Source organism: Medicago sativa, chromosome 6, assembly GCF_051527215.1.
Source record: "Medicago sativa cultivar Bolivia chromosome 6, Bolivia_mono, whole genome shotgun sequence".
NCBI lineage: Eukaryota > Viridiplantae > Streptophyta > Magnoliopsida > Fabales > Fabaceae > Medicago > Medicago sativa.
In genome coordinates, this window is record NC_140754.1 from 31,240,565 (window position 1) to 31,262,638 (window position 22,074).

Genomic DNA, 22,074 nt, shown 5'->3' on the forward strand with positions numbered 1-22,074 from the left:
TTCTTTGGTGCATTAGCTGAAGATTCACCCTTCTCCAGAACATTGATACCCTCTCTGACAGCCTCCTCTAGACGAGTTCCCATAGTAACCATGTCGGAGAAGTTGTTTGGAGCAGAGACTATCATTCTTTCCTTATATTCCTTCTTCAGAGTTTTCAAGAATGTCTGCGTCAGCTCTTCTTCATCAAGCCGAGGAGAAACACGGGCAGCTGCCCCTCTCCATCTCTGAGCATATTCACGGAAGGTTTCATCTGACTTCTGAGACAAAGACTTAAGAGAGTCCCTATTTGGCTTCAAGCGGGTATTGAACTTATAATGACTTTCAAAAGCAGCAGCAAGTTCTTCAAAAGTATGGATGTTATCTTTGCTTAAACCCGTGTACCAGTCTGCCGCATCTTCCATCAAGCTATCCTGGAAGCAGTGGATCATTAGAGCATCATTGTCTGCGTAGTTGGCCATTTTTCAGACGTACCGAATGACATGGCTATGTAGACAAGAAGTTCCATTGTATTTGTCAAAATCTGGCACTTTGAATTTCTTAGGAACCTCAAATCGGGACACCAGGCATAGATCACGAGCCTTAGCAGAAACACCGTTCCTACGGCTAGCCTTGACCTTACGGAGTTCTCCAGCCAACTCTCTTAACTGTCTTCTCATAGCTTCCATTATAGGGTCTTGTCCACGCGGAGTGTCAACATCAATTACCTGTTGCACAGTGTGTACAACAGGGTCGGTAACAACGGTAGTCACTTGAGGCATAGAAGTAGGTGTGCTAGCAAAAGTTGTCACAAGAATCTGTCCTTGACCAGCAAAACCAGAGATACCAGCCGCAGTATTAGGAGAATAGAAAGCTGAGAGTCCATAAGGACGCCCATTTGGCATAACAAACCGAGCATCAGACATAACGGTAGACAGTGGAATAGATGGAATCATTTCAGTAGAAGCTGGGATAGATGTGGCTGGTTGTTCTTGTGCAGCCATCATAGTGGACATAGCGTCATGAGCCTTAGCCAAGTCTTCTTTCATGGCAGCCAATTCGGCACGGAGCTGAGCATTTTCTTCTTCAAAGTTAGCCATGATTCTTCTCTTGTAAAATCTTGTTTGATGAACTCTATCTGGTTGGTAAACCTTACGAGCACGAGCCACTTTTCAGACTGCGGCGGAAAAACCAGGAGGCAATGAGCACGAGAGAAGTCTTTTGTGACCAATGAATGCATATGATGCATGAGATGTGTTAATGCATATGCTAAAAGACTCTTTTTTGTGTTATCGAAGGGTTTTAGACAAATTAGAAACTTGTAAACATTACTAAATAACTGAAACATCAAGACCAGACAAAACAATCAGACATCACAGAGTCTTACAAGATGATTCCCATTGAAATACTAAGCCAAGGGATAAACTTTGAGATGTAAAACAGCAATAACAACTGGAAATAACAACAGGAAAAAGAAATCCTCAAGCATAGGAAGTGGAAGCATCATCCTCAGACTCAGACTCATAGCTGCAGTATCGAGCATAGAAGTTACGGGCACCCCTAGCTCTCTTGGAGTCCCTCATAAGCATCCTATCCTTTTCCTCAATTTCTTTCCTAGCTTTAGCCAGCTCTTTCTTCAATGTCAACACCTCATGAGTCTTCTGCTCATCCTTTCCATCCAGAGTCATAATCAAGTTCTCAGCCTCATAGTGTCTAGTCCTCCACTGATGCTTCTCCCGACTCTCCATAGCTAGATGCTCCTGATACATCTCCTGAGTAGGTGGTAGTAAAGGCAAAGGCATGGTAGGAATAGATGCAGACACATATCTCATAGAGGGGTAAGGCATACCAATCTTCCCAGCTTGGTTTATCACCCACTGTGTATAGGCTTCATGAGCAACTCCGGACCTTACACCCATATGCTTCACCTCTTTCTTTCGAAGCTTAGACCAAGCCTCTATGAAATCCTCACTTATTCCCGTGGGTGCATTGGTGTAGTGGAAGAAGTAAGGAGATGTAGCAAGATTGATGGGCTTTTCTTTCATCGGGAAACCAAATTGTCGCAAGGCGAGCTCCGGGTTATAGTTGATTCCACCCCGGGTACCAAGAAGAGGCACATTAAGAAACTTCCCACCACCGAAGATGATTTCCTTGACCCTAGAAGCTGGAGTGAGCCAAACCACTTCATTAGGAGTGAGAGCCATGATTCGCTGTGAAATAGACCAATTCTCTGGATTGTCGTGGAAAGACTTCGGAAGGTGCGAAATAAACCACCTATAGAGAAGAGGCACACAGCAAAGAATGTATCCACGACCCTTGCCGGATCGATCGTGAATGGCATGATACGTGTCAGCTAGCAAAGTAGGAACCGGATTCTTGGAGTGGAAGATCATAATAGCATTCATGTCCAAGAAGTCATCAAGATTTGGAAAGAGAATAAGCCCGTAGATGAGAAGTGCGAGAATAGCTTCAAGAGTGTCCTGACAAGTGGTCTTAAGGTTGGCTTTCTCAAGTAGATACTTTGAAGTGAACCCTCAGATGTGAGCCTTAGTGACAAGGTTCTTGGAGACATCGGTGGTCTTGAGATAGAGATCTTTAGCAATAACCAGTGGAGTAGGAGGATTCTCAAGTCCCGCGAAGGGTACCCCCTTAGCAATAGATAGACCCATCAAGCAAGAATAAGCCTCTAAAGTAGGCACCAACTGAAAGTCGGGAAAAGTAAAGCACCGATACTCCTGATCATAGAATTGCACCAGAGTGTGCACAAGCTTCTCATCCACATTAGTCTGGAGAATAGTAAGTAAAGCCCCGTAACGGTGTCGGAAACCAGTCGGGTCCTTGATCTTGAATGCCAAATCTCTCAAACTAGCCAAATCCACTTCCTTGAACTTGTAGGACTTAGTCTTCCCCATTCCTACAATGTTTACAAATTCAATTTGTCTAAGCCCTTCGATAAATGCATGGAAAAGGTTTATGCATGTATGCATGATTATGTTCAAGTACGGAGAAAACATGGTGGGTTGAGATTCAAAGTCAAGCAGTCATGGGTGGACACGGTGTTCGGTGAATCTAGGGCTTTAGGATAATAGTAACCGGGTTCTAAAAAGGTTCCCAAGTCACAACCTCTCCGACGTATATCACGGTGTCACGAGACAACACTCGCTCCATGATTATACGTAAGAAGGTCTAACTTGAGTGTTGTATCGCGTGACGACTAAAACTCGAGACGAACACTCGGTTTAGCCTCCGCACTACGTCCTAGAAAATGGCCATGGATGGGTTTGGTTATCTACGGTTCATAGCGTCATAGAACAATTAGAAGTAAAGTGCCTAAACGCGACAACACGCGCCGACAACATCACCCCCAAAATGCCTCAGCTATGTGGGATTGATCGCATAATCCAAAACACGAGGCAACCCCCAGAATGAATTGTCGATTATATCCCTCCTAAATCCTAAGTTCACTCAGCCCAGGTGTAGGACTTTTGATATTCTCACCCCACACGTTTGCAAGAATTTAAACATTTATTCACATAAAGAAGCAAGTAAAAGAAGCAAGTAAAAACGAAAGCGCAAGCGTGGAAATAAAGACTAGGCGTAACTCTCGAATCTCCCCAGTGAAGTCGCCAGCTGTTTTATCTTAGTTTTCGGGTGTCAAACATTGATTACGTTTGAACCTTTTTAACCTTTGATATCTCATTTTTTCTTGGGAAGGGAAAAAATAAGCAAAACCCTTGAGAATCGAGGTCCGGTAGTTGTTTTCGCTACGGGAAGGTGTTAGGCACCCATAACAACTATAGTATCCTATAGGAACCGTCTTCACTTTCTACGCTCGCGCTTTATTTTTAAATGCTATTTGAAAATGATATTTACACCTAAGAGTTTACTAAGTGAAGAATTGGAGGGAGAAGAAGATGTTTGAATTTTTATTTTATTTGAATTGAAGGAATTTTGATTCCTTGCCTACGTACCCTTTTAAGGGATCAAATCCACCGTAGTTTTCTTTCAAAAATGTTTTTGTTTTTGTTGGTTGATTTTAAGTTTGAAAATTAGAGTTTTGAAGAATGGAGATTGAGAGGCCTTAAAGGCATGAGATTTAAGAAAAAGTGGGGTTTGATTAGTTACTTTGAAAAAGAAGTCAAGTATGATTAATTTTCATTGAAATTTGATTAAGAAAATAAAGGGGAAAATCAATGGGAATTTGGATCCCAAAGTTTATTAGGAAAAAGATTTGAGTGATGTTGTTCATGTTTTTTGGAAAATTTATTTTTTCTAAGTGTAAAATCCTAGGCATACATCTAAAGCATTCAATCCTAAACATACATCTAAACATGCATACCCTAGCCATACATCTAAAATATCTATGTGATGTGTGTGCGTGTGTCGGTGCTTGTGTCGGTGTATATCATTAGAGTCCATTGTCCTTTACATTGGCCCTAGTTACATTCTATGGTCTTGCAAGAACTTTAAAGGCATAAAGTAAAATACAAGAGCTCCTAGGTGTTACATTCTAATTTTTGCATGAATTTTAAAGTGCAAGAAATAAAAGGATGAGAATGTGAGATGGAGGATGAAATGCTCATGATGTATGAAACATGAAGTAGAGTGGTTAGTGAAAATAAGGCATAAAATGATAGAAAGATAGGCAAGGAAATACTAAACAAAGAATAGTAAAAATGACAAGAATAAAGTGTCAAAATGTAGTAAAAATTCACCATAACCTCTCAATAAGTACATGACCTATAATTCTCCTATCATAAGCAATTTTCAAAGACTTCATTGCATTATGAGTGTGAAAATTATAGGCCATATTCAAGTCAAGGATCATGACATATTTTTAGGTACACTTAGCACTTTATTTTCACATACACACATTTACATGACTTGTAAAACAAGCAACTAATTACCCATATTCACATGCAGCAAGAAACATACACAAACGGTAGCTAAAACTTCACAAAATCATATGGTATAGGTCACAAACATTTATCAAGAAATTGGAACTAGAATCAAGCAAATTTTCACCAATTTTTTAATACAAAACATCACAAAATAGCAAGAAAATCATCACATTATTATTTCCAAGTTTTAATATGCCAAAATCATCACAAAAATACCACCAAACTATCAAGAAATGTGTATGAAAATTTTTAGAATTTTTAAAGAATTTTTAGACACAAGAACATGTGAAACTTCACAATTTTTAACAAAAAATAGTAATCAATGAACAAGAAAATGCCACACATTTTTTAATCAAAATTTAACACATAATATCATCACAAAAATATCAAGAAAATGATCAAGAACGCATAGGAATTTTTTAGGAATTTTTAGAGGTTTTTTCACATAAAATCAAGAAATAATGCAAGAAAATGTACTAATATTTTTCATCAAGATTTTCAGTAGGCAAATTGCACAAAAACATTACAAAAGTAACAAGAAACATACACAAAATTTTTTAGAATTTTATGGAAGATTTTATGCATGGCGTAGGTGTAGAAAGCAAGAAATGGCCAAGAACACACAAGAAAGGGGAGGTGCGCATATCAAGCAGTCATACAGGCTGTGGAACACACAAATGGGCCTAGAGATGGATTGGGTCAGGAGAGGAATGGGTCGAACCGGTTCAGAACTGGTATAAAACCAAAGGAACCTGGCCTGACCCTCATTTCTCCCAATCTTTCTCTCTCTAAGGTTCCTAGAGTGAGAAGCTCTGAAAGTGAGCGAACGGAGAAGACGATCGGAAGCATTTTCCGATACGGTGGCCGGTCGGAGCACCGCCGTACCGGAAACCTTTTCTCGCTTTTTTTCGAAACTTTTTTTATACCAAAACGATCGTCTTTCTCTCTTCTCTTCAGATCCAAACTTAGTTTTCAGAAAATCACCGTAAAATAGTCAAGATCTACACATGCAAGCTTCGAAAATGTTGAAAACGAAAATGGAGAAGAGGATACCGTTGAGATTCGTGATGTTTATGAATCTTCCATCCTCTTCTTCGCTCCTTCGTGTTGATTCTTCGATTTTCGTGTTAACTGAGTTAGTTATAACTATGTAACGAACTCGGATCGTAGCTTATGGTTTGGATCTGTACTCTGAGTCTTTGTTGGATTCGGTGTGGGAGCTTGATTCGAATTTGTGTTCTAAGCCTTTGTTTGATCCTGTGTTGGAATTCGATTCGAATTTGGACTCTGAGACTTTGTTTGATTCTGTTATTGGAATTCTATTCGAATTTGGACTCTGAGACTTTGTTTGATTCAGTTATTGGAATTCGATTCGAATTTTTGTGCTCTGAGACTTGAGTTCGAATACTTGAACTTGCTGTTGATGTTGATGATGGATGATTCTTGGTGAATCAGTGACGAATTGTGATGATTTTTTTGGGGAATTTGGTGAATTAGGGTTTGAACATTCAAGAGTGTTCTTGAATGTTTTTGAGACTTTTTGTGATTTTTGTGGTGTTTGATCGAAAAAGTGTAGAGAGAGAGAAATGAAATCTGTTTCTCGTGAGTTGGCAAGAAGTGAATGGTGTGTTGACCCTTTGACTGTGATGTGTCAGCTTTATAGCTGATGCAGTAATGCCTGGACCAATGAAATGATGCCATGTGGCGCTTGGACAAATGAGATACTGACATGTGTACTGGACTTGTAACAAACTTGGGACCAAACTGCAATTAACTAAAATAAAAGGACTAAGATGCAAAATGACAAAAGGACTTAAAAATGCAATTAAAATAAAATTGATAAAAAATGTAATTTGAAAATAACGTAAAGTGAAACGATTAAAAATGACAAAACGGACTAAAATGAACCAATTACTTAAATGAGGTACTTTAAAGTAACCTCTCTCTGCCGAAATTTCGTGTGAAATGACCAAAATGCCCCTAGGGGCTAAAACGACTCAAAACGACTCAAATGCAATTTTGAAATGGTTTTTGACATGGAATTAAAGCAAGAGTTTATGCAAGCAAAATTAAAAGACTCAGAGACAAATTTTAGAAATTACACAGGGTTTTAACGCATGAAAAGATTAAAATGCCCCCTAGGGGCTAAGCTGACTCAAAATGACTTCAAATGCAATTTTTGAAACGGATTTTAACATAGAATTGAAGTAAGGACTTATTCAAACCAGTTGAAAAGACTCAAACAATTTTTCAGAGATTGAAAGAAATTTTATCATAGGAAATGACTAAAATGCCCTTTTTCATGAATTTTGCAAATAACATTGAAATAAAGTGCAGAGAACGATGCAATTGATCAGAGACAATTTTAAATGACTTAAAATGCAAGAGAAGAAGAATTGAGCTAGTATTTTTAGGTCCAAAATTAGGGTATAACATATCCCTAATGCTAAAGTAACCGAGAAAAGTCCTTTCTTCATTTCATATAAGAGTGATGGGAATTTAAGTTAAAATTAAATAAGATTAACGATTTAAGCACAAGGGGCTGCAGATGCTTAGGGACTATCTATCCTCATAGGAAGTCTTTTTGGATGTAATTGTCCTTTCCCCCTAGATTCAAAATCACCCTAAGCAGTGCTGCAAAATTATTTATTTCATCTCCGCGTAGGAAGTCTTTTTAGATGTAATTGTCCTTTCCCCCTAGAATTGATGAATTTATTTTACTTTAAGTTCAAATTAGGGAGTCACCACCACAATTAGGAAGTTAGGGATTGTCCTTTCCCCCACATGTTGGTGCCATTCTCCCGCCCCATTATAACTTTAACAATTAAGAATATAACAATTAAGAACATTGATTATTTTCCCACACAAACTTATATTACTTTTACTCTAAAGATTTTAAAGGGTCTAAGTTAACACTAAAGATAGAATGTGCTCCTTAAAATACCTATTCATACACTTACTCAAAGATTGCAATTGGGTGCTTTTCTCATTGGAGATTTTTCACAATAAAACAAGGTGTGGGTATAGCAAGAACACAAGAAACCACTTTCATGTACAAGAAACAACCTTTAAAGAAGAGACAAAACAAAAAAAAATTATGCCATATTACTAATCATGTCTTTCGCTGTAAAAACAAAACAAAAGAATAAAGTTCAAGGGAGTTTGGAAACACTACGACTCTAGACACTTTATTAGCCCCCCCCCCCCCCCCCACACACACACACACACACACACACACACACACTTAGGGGAAGCATTGTCCTCAATGATTCAAAAGAAAACAAAATTAAAAGAGAAGAAGAAGAAGAAGAAGAAGAAGAAGAAGAAGAAGAAGAAGAAGAAGAAGAAGAAGAAGGAGTAGAAGAGAGGTAGAGAGAGTAGGAGAAAGAGAGAAGAGAGATGGGAAGAGAGGAAGAGGAAAGCTCACAATTGTTCATTGAGGTCCATAAGGAGGACCTTGGAGATGAAGGTGTTGTATCATTCTCCGGAGCATTTCATTGTTTTCTTCATTTATGTGGTTGCCCCTTTGGACATCATTTCTTAGCCCTGATAATTCAACACCTTGCCTTTGTTGCTTGGTGCTTATCCTCTCAATTTCAGTTTGCATCCATGGCCATCTTTCATTGTCATTTAGCTCACCGGTTTCTTGGTCATGGTGCTCTCCCTCATGGTGCAAGTTAGCACCTTCTCCCTCATCTTGATTTTGCTTCTCATGTACCTGGACATCATCAACATACAACAAATTTTCTTCCACCACGGTGTTAGTCCGAGATGAGTTAGGAAGTAGTATCAAAATAGGCACATTGAGCTTGAGTGAATATTGAATGGGAGGTTGATGTTTTATGAAGTTCATAGCAATGAGGGTGTCTATGTTTAAGCCTATTGTTTCCCTCAATTGGTTTTATCCCCTCATCTTCACCCACTCCAAATTGCCTACCTATGTATGTGATGATTCCCCCCACCACTTTCTCTCCCTTACCGACAGGCCTATTACCTACATCGGCAAGATAATTATGCAAATATAAACAAGTGTTTACAGGGTGGTTATAGAGCATAGTCCAAAGCATGAAAAGTTCATTGGTTATAGTGTTCCCTAACTCGGTTCTACCCTAAAGGGAAAATTTCCCACTTCTTCTTGAAGCCATTGTCCATGACCTTGGTTGGACTTTGTGTTTTGATGAAGGTTAGGGTCTAGAAAGATTTTTGGTGGAAAAGGTTGGTTTAAGTTTGGGGTTTATGTTTGAGTGAGTTTTATGAGTTTAGGTGTGGAAATTGGTTAAGAATTTATGGTTATTAGGGTTAGGTTGAGGGAGGTAAGGGTTTGGTGAATTATGGGTTTAGGTGGATGAAAGTTGTTTTTTATGGAAGGGGTTTGTGTAGAATGAAGTTTAGAATTGATTTGGTGAAAGAATTGGTTGATTTAGTGAAGAATTGATGGAGATGTGAAGGTTTGAATTTTCTTGGTTATAGAGGTTTTAGAGAGAAGTTTGAAGGTAGAGAGATGTTTGTGTGTGAGAATGAGGGAAGACGAAGAAAATTTTTGAGGTTATACTTACCTAGAGATGTGGCACGGCCGTGCCACATATTGGCACGGGCCGTGCCAAACTTCTGGTCAGGGGGCTTCAAACTTTTTCAGTTTTTTCGAATCACACTTGGACAATTACCTACAAAACAACTTAAAACAAAGAAAAACAAACAAAACAGAAGCAATTAAATGCGTGGGTTGCCTCCTACGAAGCGCTCGTTTAGAGTCATTAGCTTGACGGTTAGAAAGTGGTTTATCTATCCTATACCCAATCTTTCAGAGAGGGACAATGGCATCAAACAAACATTCTCTCCCAAATCACATATGGCTTTCTCAAAGGTTTCAGATCCTATGACACAAGGTAGGGAAAAGCTTCCTAGATTCTTAAGTTTAGGTGGCAATTTGTTTGGAAGTATTTCAATAAGATTCATAAACTGCTCATCTAACTTGGACTCATCAAACCCTTGTGTTAATGGAATTTTAGGCTCATGAGATGGTGAAACAAATGACTTTTCATTCTCTCTTATGGCTTTCTCACTTTGAGGCTCATCACACCATATCTCTCCTTCATTATTCTTAACTTTCACAATGGGGTCCTCTAATTATTTACCATCCCTAAGGATAATAACACTTATATGGTTTTTGGGGTTGGTTTCGGTTTGGTCTAGGAGGACTTCGGAGGATTGAGAGGGAGTAGCCACTTGAGATGTCTGAGTCTCTAGCATCTCACTGTGAGTAACTATGGAGTCTACTTTCGATGTAAGTTTGGCAAAAGAATCACTCATAAATTTAGTTTGATTTTGAAGCTCTTGGAGTTGCTTGGATTGATTAATAAGAAAATTTTCTAAAAAAAGTTCCAAGCTAGATTTTTGAGGGACTCTTTGGTTTTTTGCATAACTGGGTGGTGTTGTTTGTTGTCCAAAAAGATTTTGAGGGGTTTGAAAGAAAATTTGGTTGTTTCTACACCCTTGATTATATTGAGCATAGTTTAATTGCTCAGGACTTCTAACAACACTACCGAGTTGGTAATCAATGCCAATATGGCCAAATACACCACAAATTTCACAAGAAGGAGATGCAGAAGAAGAAGAAGAAGAAGAAGAAGAAGAAGAAGAAGAAGAAGAAGAAGAAGAAGAAGAAGAAGAGATGGCACTAGCATTTATTTTTTCAAATTTTTAGGTTAATGCATCAATCTTAACGGCAAGGTGATTATAGTTAGAGACTTCATACATACCTGCCTCCTTTTTAGAGGGTGAAGAATTAGTGATGGCTCTCTCGTCGGTCCACTTGTAATTATTTTGAGCCATGTCTTCAATCAAGGCGTATGCTTCTGTGTAATTCTTGTTCATTAAAGCTCCACCTGCAGCTGCATCAACATAAATTTTTGTGGTATACAAAAGACCATTATAAAAAGTGTGAATAATAAGCCAATTCTTTAAACCATGATGGGGACAAAGTCTAAGCATTTCTTTGAAACGCTCCCACGCATCGTAAAGAGATTCTCCATCTTTTTGAGTGAATTGCGTGATTTGATTCCTTAATTGGACAGTTTTAAAATATGGAAAGAATCGGGCAAGAAAAGCTTGCTTCATTTGATGCCATGAAGTGATAGAACCAAGTTTCAATAAATGAAACCAAGTACTAGCTCTTCCCCCTAAGGAGAAAGGAAAGTAGTGCAGCCTTACGACCTCTTGGTTTGCATTCACGGTTCCACTTAGTCTTAAAAATGTTGAAATATGAAAATTCGGATCCTCAGTGGGTGATCCGAAAAATTGATTTTGCTGCACTAAGTGAACAAGTGCAGGTTCTATTTCAAAATTGTCCTCAACTGTTGGGTACACAATAGCATCGTATGACTCATTTGAAAATGGGATTGCATACTCTTGCCATATCGCTATTATCTTCCCAAGAAGTTAAAGGCAAAAGAAGAAATAGAAAAATAAAGAAATAAAATAAAATAAAATAAAATAAAATAAAATAAAATAAAATAAAATAAAATAAAATAAAGGAAAAGATTTTTTTTTGGAAAGAAATATAAAAATATAAAATAAAATAAAGCAAAAGATTTTTTTTCGTTAAAAAAATTAATCAAATTGCAATAACTCCCCGGCAACGGCGCCAAAAACTTGATAGAGTCAAACCGCAAGTGCACGGTCTATCGAAGTAATAGTAGTAAAGAGTATCGTTCCGCTAGGGAGTTGTTCAATTTAATTAACCTTTTAAGAATGATTAGTGTAATAGCTCGGTGGGCCCCTCGCAAGGCAAGGCACGGCACCCCCCGCACTGCACTGTTACTCACAAGCTTAATCACTAGCCCCCTCACCATACTAGTGTTTTTGCCTCATGTGGGAATCGAACCTAGTACCTGGGGTTAAGTACTACTTCAATGCATTCCCACTACCAATTGAGCTACTAGCTCAATTGGTAGTGGGAATGCATTGAAGTAGTACTTAACCCCAGGTACTAGGTTCGATTCCCACGGGAGGCAAAAACACTATCAGGGGGATAGTGATTAAGCTTGTAAGTAACAGTGCAGTGCGGGGGGTGCAGTGCCTTGCCTTGCGAGGGGCCCACCGGGCTGTTACAATTAGAGGAGAAGAAAGTTTATAAAGAGGAGGTTTAGTTGCTGAAGTTAAATAACAAAAATATAAAAGAGCCTTGGGATTATTGGTTTGTCATAATAACAAATCTTTCACTAGACAAGACTTTAACTTCTAATTCCATGGTTTACACATTAATTTCTGAAGACCGGTTTCCCTTTAGCCTCTCACCTTTCCGATGAAAGTCCAGTGAGAGTTTACTTCTAGTAACCAAGCCTATTTTGCTGACTTGATTACTAGAAGATGCTTATAAGGATTGAAACTACTTGTGTCTCAATAATTGCAAAGACTATTTCACTGCCTTTCCAATTATTGTCTATATTCACTTGTTCCAACATCAAAACTCCGCTTTCGCTTTATGAATTGATGTTTGGGATAATGGATTAACAATTATCAAACCCTCCACCTTCGCTTCTACAGTTTGATAATGGTTAATCCATGTTAAAACGGTGAATCTAAATTAGAAATTACTGTTACATAAAATTAGGGTTAGAGCTTGGTTTGTTAGGATTATGTCATTAGACTTTCCCAACAATCCCAAGACAAAGAAGTCTACTCACTCATGTTCATCGTAACATGGGGGAAGAAGAGAGAAAACAATAAAGTAAATTGCTAGAAAAAAGTAAAGAAAGTAAAGAACTTTATTGAAATAATTGTACTGAATAATTCTAAATTAAGGTGAATGTTTATGATGGAGAGCTACTCTATTTATAACTTTACAATTGACTTAAAAACTAAGCAACTATAAGGGCGAATCAGTAAAGCTGCAACATGGTAACTTGGGCTTGAAGAAAAGCAGCAAAAGTGGCTCTGGAGGGTGGCACGGCCGTGCCACATGTTGGCACGGGCCGTGCCAAGCTTCTGACTTGGTAGAGACATATTTTTGTCTCGTATCTTCGTATTTCTGCACTGTATTTGCTCCAGTCCTCTTTCTTTTGCTCCAAGACACCTTCCACCATATATTCGTTCCTAAAATAAAATAAAAAGCAATTTAAAGTAAAATATTCAAAAAGGAAAAAAATATGCAATAAAATAAAATCAAATCTAAATAAAACTAAACTAAATAAAGCATTAAAATAGACTTATTTATGACTCATCAACCCATGACGATGAGGGCTTATGCCCTAGGAGCTTTTGCTCAACCCACGACGATGAGGGCTTATGGCCTAGGAGTATATTTATGTTCAACGACGATGAGGGCTTATGCCCTAGAATGGTACCACATGCATTTGCATTTCATGATGATTCGAGATGGTTTAAGATGTTAAGAGTTGCATAGTCGAGTTTAGATGCATTGTCGAGTCAAGATGTTAAGTTGTGATGTTTTAACGAAGTGACTATAGATGAATGATTATGAAGATGTTTATGATGAATGATTATGAAGTTGTTTATGATGAATGATTATGAAGTTGTTTATGATGAATGATTATGAAGTTGTTTACGATGAATGATTATGAAGTTGTTTATGATGATTGATTATGAAGTGGTTTATGATGATGATGTTATGTTGATGCTATATGATTTATGATATGATGTCTATGTCTATTAGATGATGATATGTGACGATGTTATGATTATTAATTGATGATATATGACGATGTTATGTTTATTATTTGATGATATGTGATGATTGTTTGTGATTAGTATTTGATGATATGTGATGATGCTTTTATGAATATATTTATGATGATATATGATGACGTTTATGTTTGTACTTATGATGCTATAAGATTATGTCTTATGATTATATTTATGAAGATATATGATGATGTTTATGATTGTATTTTTGAAGATGTATGATGAAGTTTATGACTAATGTAGGAAGATTAATGATGCTAGTTAATGAAGTTTAAGATGTTAGATATAATTGTTGAATTATATGCCTAATATTACTATTTTGTGAAATCCCACCCCTTCTGCTTGAAAATGTTGCTCTTCGTATGGGTAACTTGCAGGTAACCAAGATTAGTTGCGGTCTTGAGTGGACTCCTCACAAGTGTGTGTGTCTTAGGTGCTCTGATACGTAACGGGATGGGATTATGTCTTTACTTTCTGTTCCTTACGTATTACTTTATGAATCTTTCAAGAATTGATGTTGAACTATGTTTTATGAGATTTTATATTGAGGCCCTTGTGCCAAAAATTATTTAAGTTGTCAAACTATTCCCCTGCGAAGTTTTAAATATTATGTTGTTGAAAGTTTTGAAGGATAAATTATTATTTATTCCATTTATGATTTTTAAGAAATGTGACATTCCGTTTTATGATGAAAAACTCTGATTTTATTTATGAAAATTTTACGTTGGGAAAATGGGGTGTTAAAGCGTCAGTAAGTGATGACATGCCCTGTCCGTCACCGTGCATTAAGGGCGATGCTTTGAGCATCAAAATCGGTCAGGATGAATACCGTAAGGGATTAGAAGATTGCAAGAATGCGTTAAGGGCGCGCCTGACCCTTAACAAAGGTGATAAACCGTATTCGGCATGTGATCTACGTACTAAAATTGGTAAATTATGGAAGACAACGGCTGGTTGGAAAATGGTGCCACTAGGTAAGGGGTACTATGGTTTTCTCTTTGACTCAGAGGATGACTATAGGAAAATTTGGGCAGTAGGCACAGTTAAACTCAAGCTAGGTTTTCTACGGTTTTCACAGTGGACTAAGGACTTCAAGTATCAGACACATGTTACGATTTGGATTCGATTGGTGGAGCTACCACAAGAATATTGGAGGGAGAGAACGCTGAAGGAAATTTCAAGTGCGGTTGGGACCCCAATTGATATTGAAGGATCAACTAGAAATCGTACTTTTGGGCATTATGCTAGAATTCTTGTAGACATTGACCTCTGAAAGCGTATTTATGAAGAAATTCTTGTCGAACGAGAGGGCTTTGCCTTCAAAGTTGAGGTACAATATGAGAGGCTTCCGTTATTTTGTTATCACTGTTATTCTATTGGACACAATGTCTCATCATGTCGCTGGTTACATCCGCAACCACAAAAGGACAAAAATGATCGTGGGAAACAAATTGTTGTTGCCGAGGCTGCCCCGAAACATCCTCCTAGGCAAAACAAAAGTAGCAATGTTGTGGGTGCTTCAACATCGGCCATTGATAACAATGGGGCTTGGGTTCCTATCCCGGTGGTGTCGATAGTTACTACCACTCAGAGAGTTCCTGTTTCAACTACACCTGCACCTACATCATCGGTTTCAGTGTCACTGGCCTTACCGGATCCAATTCCTACCCCTACTTTGACTAGCAGTTCACAGTTCAAGCCGGTTGTTTCATCTACTCTGGTTACTTCTCAATTTGATAGGTCTAATAACTTCAACATTCCTCTACACAATGTGTTTGATTTAATTACTCCTAGAGAGGAGTCACATAATATGCCAGTGCTTGAGCTTGTTTCCCTTGTAGCGCACGTTGACGTGCAACCTGTAGAAGTGAAGAAGTTGAATCAGATATCAAGGGAGGTGTTGGAGAACCCCTTGGTAACTACAGACACTGAATCACTTCTGGATAGTGTGGAACACAATCATATGGGCCCGCGGGAGGTGGAGGAGAGTCCCAAGGAGTCTAACAGGGTGTGAGGACGTACGACCTAACGGGGTGGAACAGACAACTCAGAAGTCGTTGGTATCCCCAGCGACGGATGATGTTTCTGAACCACTTCAGGATGGTGTGGAACAAGATCATGTGAGCCCACGGGAGTTGGTGGAGAGTCCCAAGGGTGCTCGTGAGATTGTTACAAGGCCATCCCATGTTGAGCATGATGACATGCAATTTGATCCTGTTACTGCTTTGATGGATGTAGTTGAGATACCTATTGTCATGGAACCAACACCTTTGGAGGTAGATAAATTACCTACGGTTACTAAATTTGAGGTGGTGGGTTTGCAACGGCAAGAGGTTCATCCTAGGAAAAATATATAGCATGGTCTTGATTTGTGGGAGAGAGTCTGTGAGTATGATGCAAGAACAGCAGCGGAAGCAGCTCAATCTGACACATCCCTACCTGTTCTTACAAGAAATCAGAAACAGAAAATTAAGGTACAACAGGTCCTGTCAAAGCAGCCTCCTAAATCCCGTGCACGGGGTGACAACAAATTCATTGATCAATGAATAATCTCTTTTGGAATTTTAGAGGTATCGGTAACTCTGACACTCGAATTGCTTTGAAAAATTTATTTTTATTGCACAAACCTTCTTTAATTTTTGTGGCGGAACCAATGGTTAATTTTGCTCAAATTCCTACATGGTATTGGCCTTCCATTGGAGTGTCAAAATATTGCATTAATAATAGAGGACCTCTTCTTCCCAATCTATGGGCTCTTTGGGGTAATGAATTAAATGCAACTGTTATTTTTGTGTCGGATCAATGCATTGCTTTGGGGATTTCTTGTTATCAGTCAACTATATATATTGCTGCAATTTATGCTAGTACTTATTATGTGAAGCGTCGACAACTTTGGGCTGATCTTACTCATCTTCAAGGTTGTTTTCAAGGACCGTGGATTTTTATAGGTGATTTTAATGCAGTTCTGGGTGCTCATGAGAAGCGGGGCAGGCGCCCTCCACATAATTTATCATGTGAAGATTTTTTATCTTGGTCAAATGCAAATATTCTTCATCACTTACCAACTTTGGGATCTTTTTTCACATGGACAAATGGAAGATTTGGTGATGAAAATGTTGCTCTTCAACTTGATAGGGCAGTTTGTAATGAAGATTGGTTAAATTTTTGGCGAAATTCTACTTGTACAGCTTTGGTGCGGCATCAGCCTGATCATAACTCGCTTTTGCTTTTTGTTCTTTTTTCAACTGTCAAACACGCCACTCCCTTCAAATTTTTTAAGATGTGGACATCTCATGTTGATTGTCACAAGTTGGTGTTGGATACTTGGTCTCAAGGTGTTAGGGGGCAAGGTATGATGCGGTTTTAGGCTAAGCTTCGTAACTTGAAAAATGCTTTCAAAGTTCGGAACCGAACGGTTTTTGGTGATGTCGATAGGCAGGTGAGGCTTGCTGTTGACGAAGTGAATAGAATTCAGCAATTAATTGATTCTGAAGGCTTCTCCGATCAGCTATACGTGCAAGATCTTGAGGCACAATTATTATTAACAAAAGCTTTAAATTTTCAGGAACAATTATGGAAAGAAAAGGCCCGTGATCAAAATTTTGTTAGTGGAGACCGTAACACTGCTTATTTCCACAGGGTTTCACGAATCCGTGCAGCAATAAAATCTATTTCTTATTTGCAGGATGGTGTCAATGTTATTACTGATCCCACGGAGATAGAAAATCATGTTGTTTCTTATTTTCAGGCAATTTTCAGCATGGATAACAACTGTGTACCGAATACTCTGGTTGATGAAACAATTCCTTCTGTTGTGTCTGATGCTGACAACCTTATGCTTTTGCATCTTCCCTTGAGTTCGAAGATTAAAGATGCTGTGTTTTCTCTCAATGGTGATGGGGCTCCTGGTCCAGATGGTTTTGGTGGACACTTTTATCAAACTTTTTAGGACATTGTTGGAGTTGATGTGGTTAACTCGATTCAGGAATTTTTCTTAGACAGTAGGCTGCTCCCTAATATTAATTCTAATATGATTGTGGTAATTCCAAAGATTCCAGGCGCTAAGTCTATGGGAGATTACAGGCCTATAACACTCGCCAATTTCCATTTTAAGATTGTTACCAAAATTTTGGCGGATAGGCTTCCCACTATTAGTTAATGGTAAAGCGGTTGGTTTCTTCGGTTGTTCCCGTGGGGTTCGGCAGGGTGATCCCCTTTCACCTCTTCTATTTTGTTTGGCTGAGGAGGTTCTTAGTAGGGCTCTCTTAGATGCTTCAGCAAGGGGGCGCCTCATTCCTATGTCCTATTGTCGCGGAACTAATCTTCCGACTCATGTTCTGTATGTGGATGACATCATGATTTTTTGTACAGGTTTGAAGAGTAATGTCCGTGAAATTCTTAATATTTTCCATAAGTATTCAGAAGTTTCTGGCCAGATTGTAAACAATGAAAATAGCCGATTCTTCACAGGAAACATGTCTTTATCTCATAAAAATATGATTGCTAATTTGTTGGGTTTTAGTGTTGGGTCTGTTCCTTTTTTGTATCTTGGTTGTCCGATCTTTCAAGGTAAGTCGAAGGTAGTGCACTTCAGAATGATTACAGACAAGATCAAAAATAAATTAGCTACTTCGAAAGGAAGCATTCTTTCAATTATGGGCAGAGTGCAGCTGGTTCAATCCATAATTCATGGGATGCTAGTTTATTCGTTCCATGTATATTTTTGGCCTCGTCGTTTGCTGAGTTTACTTGATTCTTGGATCAAAAAATTTATGTGGAGCGGTGATGTTCATACTAAAAAAAATTGCACGGTCTCATGGAGTGTTATGTGCCGTCCTTGGGAAGAAGGTGGACTTAATATTAAGCCTACACGTTTAATAAATGAAGCGTTGATGCTAAAGTTGTCGTGGGATTTGTTGTCTAAAGAATCTCAATGGTCGACTCTCTTCAAGAGGCGCTTCTTTTCAAATGGGCGACCTCGCAAGAACTGTTTCAAATCATCAGTTTGGTCGGGCATTAAAATGCATATCGGTACTGTTATGGCTCATGCTATTTGGATCGTAGGTACGAGGGATCGTATACATTTTTGGACTGATAGTTGGCTTGGTGAGCCCTTGGTAGATTTGATTCACATTGACTTTGACTTTCACAGACATCTTAAAGGTATGGTTTCTGAAGTAATCATGAATGGTGTGTTGAATTTGCCTCCTTCCCTCACAGAATTTGGAGACATAAAGAATCGTTTAGATGCTATTGTGTTGCCTACAGGGCAGCTCGTTGATGTGTTAGTTTGGCCTCATGCTTCAAACGGTAATTTAAGCTCCAAGACTGCTTTTTCTTTTCTCCGTTCGAGGTCTCCTGTGCTGCCTTGGGAGGATTTCATTTGGAGTTCTTCTATTCCGCCTTCTCACTCTTGTATTTTTTGGCGGCTTCATCATGGTAAAATGCCCACAGATAAGAATTTAAGACGTCGTGGTTGCACTGTTGTGTCAATCTGTAATTTATGCTTTAAATCTGATGAGACTTCCGAGCACCTTTTTCTTAGGTGCCAATATTCCATGCAACTTTGCAACTGGATTGGTGTTAAGCTCAATCGAGTTATTGATTGCTCTTCAGTCGACTCACTCATTTCTTGCAGGCCACATAGATGCTCGTCACAAATGTCAGATATTTTTTTGGCATCGGTATTACACACGCTGCACACTATTTAGTGGGCTAGAAACTCTTTGCGGTTTACAGCAGTGACTCCAACATTACATTTAGCTCAGGTCCGCATTCATTCCATGATTGCAATGTCTGGGAATTTATCTAAGGGTAAGTGTCTTCCGTCCGATCTCACTCTCCTTGATTTTTTTGCGGTTTCCCCTCATTGCCGTAGACTGAAAGATATTACTATGGTGTTGTGGAAGGCCCCCACTGCCCCCATGGTTGAAGGTAAACACAGATGGTTCAGTGATTGGTGGATTAGCAGCGTATGGGGGGTTGTTTCGTGACCACCTAGACACGTTTCTTGGTGCTTTTTCTTGCAAAATTGGCTTACAGTCTGTTTATTATGCGGAGGTTCTTGGTATTATTCTAGCCATTGAGTTTGCTGCCCGGAAAGGGTGGAGGAACATTTGGATTGAGTGTGACTCCACGTCCGCTCTTATGATTTTGTTGAATAATCTTTTGGTGCCTATTATGTTACGTAACAGATGGCATAACACTCGCATTCTTGGAGTTCAGGTTATTTCTTCTCACATCTTCCGTGAAGGTAACTGTTATGCAGACAAATTAGCAAATTTGGGGCACTCCATGGTTGGTGAGGTTTGGCTAGACATACTTCCAGATGAGATAAAGGCTGATTTCATTAGGGACAGATGCGGTTTTCATAACTACAGATTTCCATAATCTGCTGTCGGTTTTTGTTTCTGTTTTTTTTCTCTCTATTTCTCTTTGTTTTTCTTAGAGGGTTTTGGCCTAGTACCCCCTCATTTTGTATATGTTTTCCCCCCTTTTTTTAATAAAATTTTCTTGAGATTGGCGGCATAGGATGGAGGTGTCTCGGGGTGCCAATCTAGTTGGGATGTCGATGATGCCTCTTGATGTCTGTCCTTTCACCTTGCTTATCAAAAAAAAAAGTATATCGCATACACGCGTCTTTAAAGATGCATGACATTCATGCTCATAGAAAGCAAGTATATAAAACTTTTAAAATATACATGCTAACATACATCTAAAACATGTTAAGCATACATCACATACATGCGCTAACTAAACATACATTTCATGCATCACATACATAAAATAATAAATTAAGTAGTATGGTTATGACCTCCTAACACGTAAGAATTAAATAAACTATTTTATTACAATTCGTTGACCCACGAGCAAACTTCAAAAAAAATTCCATCGGAATCATCTTTTGGTGTCGTCTTCTCTTCAACTCTTGAGGCAATTACAATATTTAACTCTTAAATAAAATAATTAAAATAAACCACGACACGTAGGTCGTAATAAAATAAATCACGACACGCAGGTCGTATTTAACTAAAATAAATCACGACACGCATATCATATTTAACTAAAATAACTAAACACCAAAATTCTAAGGTCATAACCATGTACCATGCATTTTCATTAATTAAGAAAAATAATAATAAACTATTTTATTATTATTTATCATCTATTAATTAAATAATTAAAGTGAAAGATATATAGTCTTTGTACGGAAATCGCAAAGCCTAAAGTCATTCGAACTATTTTACTTAGCAAAATTTTGTTACTATGACTAACAAGGCGAGATCATTAAATGGCACAAACCAACCGAACTGATTTTGCTCTTATTATGTAAAGCCAATCTCTGAAAATATCATATATTAAAATTTGGCAATATAATAGGAGCAAATTATTGTATGTATGTTATTTGCACCACGATTCTCGTAATAACTTTTGCCAATCAGAGATTCACAATTTTTTTTTGACAAAAACAAAATGATATTCATTCATTCAAATTGATAGAATACATCAGAATCAACATCGCTAAAAACGTAAAGGATGAATTTGCGAACAAACTCACAGCACCCAAGTTAATAGCATATAACGACAAAATGCCTACAAAAAATATGATGAAATCCAAATCACCAGAATACCCATGCTTCCGGATCTGCAACGTTGGAGTCCAAATCATCAATTGAATTTGTGATTGACTGAAGCTGATCTTTCAAAATGAACCAAACGAACACCGCAACAAGATGCGAAATCAAACAACGCCGCACAAGACGACGAACAACACAACGCCGCACTCAGACGACGAAATCACAAAAAAAACACAAAAGAAAACACTTGATATATGTGGAAATCACTTATTTAGATTGAAAGAAAAAGGAAAAAGGATGCAGAGGGGTGATTCTAGGTCAAAAAATGACCTAAAACCACCCCTCCTCAACGAGTGAAGAGAGAGAAAACTTATAGAGAAGTTGGAGTTTCTCTCACTAAAAAACTAGGGCCGAAACTTAGAGAGAAGTTGGAGTTTCACAAAATTAACATGTCATATCTTTTAAAACACTTTTAGGGTCCGTTTGATGGTCAGGATATGATAGAGATAGGATATGATATGAAATTGGATAAAGACAGGATATGATATAGAGAGGATAAATATTTATCATATCATGTGTTTGATACACATATGATAATAAACATGATAACATTTTTATTATAATTAACTGACAAAAATACCATTATAATCAATTTCCCTTAAATACAATTAAATTGATATTAATTGTATATAATTTCCTTTATTAATCATCTTCTTCCTTGGTCAGCTACAATACTTCGTCCATTACCAACCGTTTTTGTAAATTACAAGAGTAAATGGGAAAGCAACATTGCACACCTTATAACTACAACCAACAATTAATTAAAACTTCCACCTGCATATGTTAGACAATTGATTAAAAATAAACTCAAAATTTACTTATTAATCGAACACCTATTTACATCTTAAAAGAATTTG

At 38.0% G+C, this 22,074-nt stretch overlaps 1 protein-coding gene and 1 non-coding gene across 2 annotated transcripts; both read left to right on the plus strand.

Moving 5' to 3' along the window:
- The first annotated feature begins 10,839 nt into the window (after nt 1–10,839).
- On the plus strand, nt 10,840–10,946 carry LOC146914511 (small nucleolar RNA R71). Its single transcript, XR_015017120.1, has one exon. It is a non-coding gene; the product is annotated as a small nucleolar RNA R71 (small nucleolar RNA).
- A 5,287-nt stretch (nt 10,947–16,233) lies between these two features.
- LOC146914512 (uncharacterized) lies at nt 16,234–19,970 on the plus strand. Its single transcript, XM_085721080.1, has 5 exons — nt 16,234–16,930; nt 16,982–17,497; nt 17,721–19,076; nt 19,320–19,507; nt 19,623–19,970. Exons 1-5 carry the CDS (start codon nt 16,234–16,236, stop codon nt 19,968–19,970), a joined length of 3,105 nt encoding a protein of 1,034 aa, XP_085577206.1.
- The last annotated feature ends 2,104 nt before the right edge of the window (nt 19,971–22,074 follow it).